We start from the raw sequence: 7,529 nt of genomic DNA on the forward strand, positions 1-7,529 counted from the left end.
ATGAAAGGTAAGATGGTTGAAAAATGTTTGAGAAAAACTAATATTCTGATAAGTCTCTTCTTAGCAGAAGTTTTCGCTATCTTACCGTTGGTTTTATCGGTCGGAGCATTCCTGTTTGAAGAAGGCATTCCGGATTCAAGATGCCCCCTGCAAGATAACCCCATGAATCCGATGCATTTACCACATCCAACTGATTGTGGAAGATTTTATAAATGTTTTAGTGGGCGTGCTTTTGCAATCAATTGTCCACCGGGCCAGGAATTTGGTGCACAACTACAACGTTGTGACTTTCCTCAATTTGCTCGGTGTCGAACGGCACTTGCTGAACCAGAGCCCGCGCAGATACATTTAAAGGAACAGGAAACAGTAGCCGAACAATCTGAAATTGAAGCTCTTCCTGTGAAAGCAGAGTTTATTTATAGTGCAGGAGTACCGGACGTTCGCTGTCCACGAAATGATGACCCATTCCGTCCTATTCACTTAGCACACACCGATTGCACCAAGTTCCAGAAATGCTTCGACGGTCGAGCGTACGTTTTGGATTGCCCTCCCGGCCAGCATTTCGGTGTAAAAATCAATCGTTGCGATTTCCCTCAATTCGCCCAATGCCTGCAGTCTAAACGTAAATCTATTTCCAAACGAGAGGTAAAATACAGCGACGAAGAATACGACTACAACTACGATGAAGACGACCTGCCTTTAGATCCAAGCGAGTGGACCGACGAACAGCGAGAAATGGTGGTTGGTGTGAACGACTTCCGATGCCCGAGATTAGATGATCCTGAAACTCCAGTGCATCTTACTCACCCGAAAGATTGTGGTAAATTCTATAAATGCTATGGCGGTCGTGCGTATTTAATTGTTTGTCCTGCCGGACAACACTGGAGTGTTCGGTTCGATCGCTGTGACTACCCGAAGGTTGCCAAGTGTAAGTTGATTTGAAAATAAATCTAAGCGACGAACTAGCAAGTGGCGATGGATGAGTAGTTGTTTCGAAGAAATAGTGTACTTATTTATAAACATATAGAAATATATCACACAGAAGAGCAGCACATTTCATTTCATTTATTCGGAAAAGTATTAATAAAGATTGTTTCATTACATCGTGATTTACAGTGTGTTAATATTTTTGTCGAATTCAAGAAAAATTATAGATTGGATAATGAATGGACGGTTGGATAATGTCTACCATCGATGCATCGACCAAGATCGTGTGCTGACAGAGAAGGAGGGCTCTTTCGAGCTACTTTGATCCTCCGGATACAGAGCGGTTGGTCGCAGGCCTTGAAAGCCAGCACCACTAAAAATCAAAGCAACGACATAAAGTAATCACACGGATTGGAAAATCGGCAAGGAACATAGAACTGTCGGAGCCGCAAGATTGACATCGTAGCGCTAAGTAAGTATGCTGGAAAGGGACGATGGGACGTATGTCTAGGGATGGTCACAACATCTACCACAGCTGCTGCAATACATACGACCTGGACTTAGCTCTCGTCATGATGGGCGAGATGCAGAAGCGCGTGATCGGGAGGTGACCGATCAACCCCGGAATGTGCGGATTAAGAATTAAGGGCCAATTCTTTATCATTAGTTATTCATAGTTAAAGTACACAGCCCTCATATTGGAAGTACCGATGATAGCAAAGACGAATTTTACACGCAGTTAGAGCGCGAATACGATCACTGCCCAAGACATGACATCAAAATCGTTATCGGGGACTATAATGCTCAGGTTGGTCAGGAAGAGGTACTTAAACTGGTGACAGGACGGTTCAGCGCACACTAGCAAACGAACAAAAATAGCCTATGTCTTGTTGACTTCGCCGCCTTCAAGAACGTGATCATACGTAATAGCTTTTTCTAGCATAACCTAACAGCAAACGCGACTCTTTTAGGAGAAGAAACGTCAACAGTAGGAGAAGCAGTGCGAGGAACTCGAGCAGCTGTATCGCTTTCACGACACATGACCAAGGTGTTGCGCCGCGGACCGAAATGTACAGAGTTATAGATAGAGGTATTTTGCCAGGTTACTGTAAGATGATTGAAAGGTGCAGCCCCCATCTAGCCCCGGAAGAGTTGGCCAGATTTTTGCATCAATTGATTGTCAAGATGTATGGTACGGAACGATTACCGGAGGAAACGAAAGACGGGGTTATTTATTGTTTTATCTACAAGAAAGGCAATAAGCTTGTGAGAACTACCGAGCGATCATTATATGCTCGACACGAATGCACTATTAAGTGTAGTGTCGCTAATAAAGAACAACAAGAACAACAAAACATTATTGTGAATGCCTCGTACAAAGTGCTTTCCCAAGTCATCTGCCATCGACTGTCACCAATAGCCAATAGATTCCTGCGAAGTTATTATTAAATAAGAAATAAGAATTAAGAAAAAAAGAAATAAGAAAATATGAAACCTTTACCCTGCGATAGATCCTCCAGAAGTGCCGCGAATTCCGAGTTTCTACGCATTGCCTGTTCATTTCTTTCAAAGCCGTATATGATAGTGTAAGCCAACAAATGCTATAGAAAATTCTGGAAGAAAACGGCTTTCCGGGTAGATCAGACTTATCATGGCTACAATGGATGGGATCCTGTGCTGTGTGAGAATCTCAGGTGTATTGTCGTACCGATTCGACAAGGTGTTGTAAGACCAGTGGCGATTGAAATGTGGGACACGATTTTCAATAAATTCAATCAATTTATCTTCTTTGTCGACGACTTGAACGCTGTCGGTAGAATTTTTGAGGCGGTGGGTGATCAGTACACCAGTCTAAAAGCGCGAAGCAGAGAAGATTGGGTTAAGGATAAATACGTCTAAAATTAAGTATACGCTGGCGGGCGGGACCTAGCGCGATAGGGTTCGCTTAAGCAGTACCATGGTAATCGACGAGGATGAGTTGGAGGTAGGCGATGGGTTCGTATATCTTGGCTCACTGGAAACAGAGGACAACAATACCTGCTGTAAGATTAAAAGGTATATTATGTGTGAAGTCGTATTTACTATGGACTCCATAAACACTTGCGATCAAGCAACCTGAGCCTCCGTACAAAGTGCACATTGTACAAAACGCTAATTAAACCAGTTGTCCCCTATGGGCATAAAACGTGAACGCACTCGGAGTTTTCGAACGGCGAGTGCCAAGAACAATCCTTGGCGGCGTGCAGGAGAACGGTGTATAAACCAGGAACTCGCGCGTTTCTATGGAGAACCAAATATTCAGAAAGTGGCCAAAGCTACACGGATACGTTGGACAGGACATGTTGCTAGAATGGCAGGCAATTATTCGGCAAAATGGCGTTCGCATCGAAACTGGAAACTGGAAACACAGACTAGGTAGAGCGAGATCTGGCGAGTACCGAGTGCTCGTGGAAATGAAGACTAGCTGCCATGGATCGAATTAGATAAAGGAATTACGTTATGCAGACCTTGTCATAAGACGTAAGGCTAACTAAGTAACAAAAGTACGCATGGCGAACGTTCGTATGGCTACCGAAAATAATCCACAAAACATTTTGTTGGAATACGGCAGGTGCATGGTTGTCTTTTGTAAGCATAGCTACAGTTCGTGGAGGACTACTGGTTTGGCTAAAGTTGTGTACACTGTCAGCTTCGAGCGTGCTCGGGTGGCGTAAGGTACTTGTTCGAAATATCCTGCGATGGGGAAAGTGGACTCGATTTTTAGTCAGAAAGGGCTTTTCAGCGAATCCCTGGCTTTGTGGACCACTTTACGTTATTGCCAAGAACTTTGCGAAAGCGGAACTGCCCATAAATAAAAAAATGCCTAATATGCCATTTTTTCCAAAATTGAGATCATAATATCACTGGATAATGTACACCCCAAACAGCTAAAACAACTCCAAATAAATGAGAAGTGGCTCCCAAAATATCCGTGATTATTTCAATTCGCATGCGCTACAACCGGTGCATTCTTATTTCGCATTTATCAATCACACTTTCAAACTGAATATATGGTGTGGTGGTTTCAAGCATAAGGCTTGTAATCGCTAAGTTTTTGGATCCAATCTTGTCATTTTTTTATTGCCACGACAGCATACACGGCAGGATTCGCAGCTCCCATTGACGACGGCATGATGAAGCTGCTTCTGCCTTCTGCGCTTGAACCTCACGCTTCGTTGGCAACTTTTTCGGGGTGCACAGATTAGATGTTTCATCGTCCACTTCTTCCTCGCTTGTGCTTCCGTATTGTTTTAAATAGTTTAAAACTATTTTGAAGACTCACCAGCATAAGATAATTGACACCGTACGCACGTTAGCCAATTTTTTCCCAAGATGGTCAACTCTCCTTGAAAAAATGACTACTGCGTTAAAAATGTTTCTCGGAGGGAATTTGGCCACAGGTATCGTTGTTTTAATACAACGGCATGGCCGACATGTATGACGGGTAATATGCACGTTAAAAAGATTGCCATTACCGTGTAAAACCTCTTTGACAGACAAAATTTCTGCATTTTTCTCAATTTAATGTTCGTGGTATATTAGCCAGTTCTTCATTTATGGGCAGGGAAGCAGTCTATGCTAGACAAAAAGGCTAAGAATCAATACGTCCCTAAAACACTCACATAGTACATCACTTCTGGACAAGTTTAATTCCACACATTTCTGAAGAATTTGTTGCAGTGTGGAAATTTGATAGACGATGTAACAACATCTGTAAGAGCTCCTCGGATGTTGACATTACCCAATATAATGCCGCATTAATTACAGCAATTCAGTCGGTCGCCTCTGATGACCATTGAGAAGCTCATCGAAGAACTACTTCTTCTTGTCGACCACCTCGCACTTGTTTGTGTCCTAGTTTCCTTTCTTTTCAGGATCGTGGTCAACTGACTCGTGGTTATACTTAAATAGTATTCTTTTTTGTCTTCACGTTTTGCTGGCATTCCCCGTCCCTCTTATACCAGTCGTTTCGTGACTCTGAGTTTCTTCATTTCGTACCGCGGTTGTGGCCTCTCTCACGGCAGAGCGTATTATGCTTTATTTGTCTTCGATGGTCAAAGCAGCTAACTCTCCAGAGGAAGGTTGGGCCTCATCTAGCAAGCGCACATAGCTCTCGGTAGCTTGCGGGTTGTCGAATTGCCGAATGTTTAGCTAAGGAGGATCGCTTTGTCGCGAATGGTATACCGTTGATAGTTTTGAGCGCACATGTAATGCTACTAGGCGTTTATCTGAGGCAATGTCCGCACTCCCCCCCCCCATAGAGCGCGTGCATTGGTGATGTTCTGCAGACCCCCTCATCGATAAGAACTTAGTAGATTTGGTTTGTTGTTCGCTGAAACAAAAAGCTTCTGATTACTATGTGTAGGGATGCTACGAAGTTGGTGCATTGCAAATCGTCGTCGTTCGTGTCGGTGAATCTCGAAGGTGGACCCAGCGCTTGGCAGGACATGTTGTTCGAGCCTCGGATACCTACCCTGCAAAAATGGTATCGCATACACGGCTAGAACAAGACGAAAACGAGCGACGTAGATAGATCAGGGGGAGTAAGATCCGGTGCCCGCGGAACCAGGGACTAGAGGCCATGTATCGGGTTAGATGGAGCTGTTATGCAGGCGTTTGCCATTAGACGTCAGGCCAGTTAAGTAAGTAAAAGCAGATTGCAGCTAGCTACCTTACATTTCATTTATTAAATTGATAAGTGATTGATTGATAGGAAATAGATTAATATTTTATGGATAAGAACACAGATATATGAAAACGTATTAGCTGGAATTGAATCTTAAAAACAAAACATTTAGACTGTGTCTGCTACAGAGTTTACTATCGAAGTGTATGGAAAGTTTTGAGGTAAATAAAATAACGCATAGACGCTTACGATATAGGCAACAAAATAAGTGTTTATTGTCATTACCGTCTTGTGGGATAATTTCATTGCGTCGAGCACTGGGCTTCTTCCGGGAATTCGCAGCGATTCTTCTTTGCACTGAATTCCAAGTCACCAGGGCAATCCATCGGGTATGCTCGACCACTAGCGCACATCAAAAACTTCCGACAGTTTCCGGACATGGGAAAATGAACCGGTTTTCTAGGATTGTCGGTGCGTGGACATCTGGCATCCACAATTCCTGGAACGATAACGTAATCTTCGATGTCAGGTTGGTTATTAGTGTGGGTGTGGTAGTCTTGGTTTGGTTTGTTGTTACGGGGAGCTTGTGGCGATTGTGGTTTTGTTTTGTTTGGTGTTTCCGGTTTACCGGGTAGCCGGTTGGGTGCATTTTGTGGAGGGTTTTCTAGAGGTTGCTTATGATGAGGAGAGGTCTGATAATCATGATGCTGGTAAGATGGTCTTGAAGGTAGATTTTGTGATTGTTGCTCGTAGGTAAGATAGTTTGGTTCATGAGGCCAAATTGCTTGCGTTCTGTCATCTTGATAGGGTAGCGGGTATGATGGATTCCTGGGAGGGTTTGGAGATTGTTGCTCGTAGTTAACGTAGCCTGGTTTTTGAGGTTGATTGGATTGTGCTCTGTAATCATGATTGAATTCAGGAAGTTGAGGGTTTGGGTATTGATGCTCGTAGTGTTGATAGTATGGCTCTTGTGGTTGCGGCTTTTCATCATGTGGCTTAAGACGATGAAGATTTTTGTTATCGTAAGATTGACTTGGCTGTCTGTTCAACCAGGTATCAATTGATACCGAATGTTCAGCTTCTGGCCGCAGTGGTTGCCGTTCGATATCGATATTGTTTTGATGATTCCTGTATCGTTCTTGAGAAGCATATAATTGTTTGTTATGCCAATTGTCAACGGTTTGTGAGTCGGTCTGATGTATCGGAATAGCATTGAATTGGTCATGCCTGGGTCGATCAATTGGATTGGATAGTTGAGGATTCGTTGGCAAATTAGGTTGTTTGATATCTTGTTGATCCCATGATGATACATATTGAACTCGTTGTGGTGCCTGCTGTATTTGCCATGACTGCCATGTGTTTTCCTGTTCTGCTACCGAAACCGAAAGAATTCCGATAATCAAAATAATATATTTAAAGAAGTATTCTATAGAAGAGAAAAATAATGAATAATTAATAATAAATAATAATAACGTAAATAAACAATACTACCCAACATTTTCTAATAACGATATAAACTATGCCATACCTCAGAGCTGTTTGCTTTTATAGAAGCAAATGTCGAATAGTAATAGCATGCTGAATTACACTGATCAACAAAATATAAAAAACTCAGGAGTCGAATTCGAAAGAATAACCGATGTTTTAACACAAGTTACATACTTGCTAGATATCAGTGTAATTTATTCAAACTTTAGAATTCAGCATTATTTGATAATAGTTTGGATCCGATGGATCGTAACCCAATAAGGGTTATTAGTTCTTGCTTATGGATAGACATGCAATTGGTATCGTAATTTTTATTTTACTTATGAGAAATTTACATGTCAAGTAAACGTAAAGTTTATTTAAGAATTCAATTCCTCTTAGATTTATGATTTTAACAACAGGTAAATGTGTCAACCAGTGCTCCTAAATTTAGCGCCAAGATAGGTAT

The 7,529-nt window shown here is 42.2% G+C and overlaps 1 protein-coding gene across 1 annotated transcript; it reads left to right on the forward strand.

Annotated features, from left to right (window-relative positions):
* On the forward strand, positions 1 to 1,789 carry LOC128735762 (probable chitinase 10). Its single transcript, XM_053830250.1, has 3 exons — positions 1 to 7; positions 65 to 928; positions 1,605 to 1,789. The coding sequence occupies exons 1-3, from the start codon at positions 1 to 3 to the stop codon at positions 1,787 to 1,789; spliced, it is 1,056 nt and encodes a 351-aa protein (XP_053686225.1).
* Positions 1,790 to 7,529: the final 5,740 nt, after the last annotated feature.

The sequence above is a fragment of the Sabethes cyaneus genome, chromosome 2, assembly GCF_943734655.1.
Source record: "Sabethes cyaneus chromosome 2, idSabCyanKW18_F2, whole genome shotgun sequence".
Taxonomy (NCBI): domain Eukaryota; kingdom Metazoa; phylum Arthropoda; class Insecta; order Diptera; family Culicidae; genus Sabethes; species Sabethes cyaneus.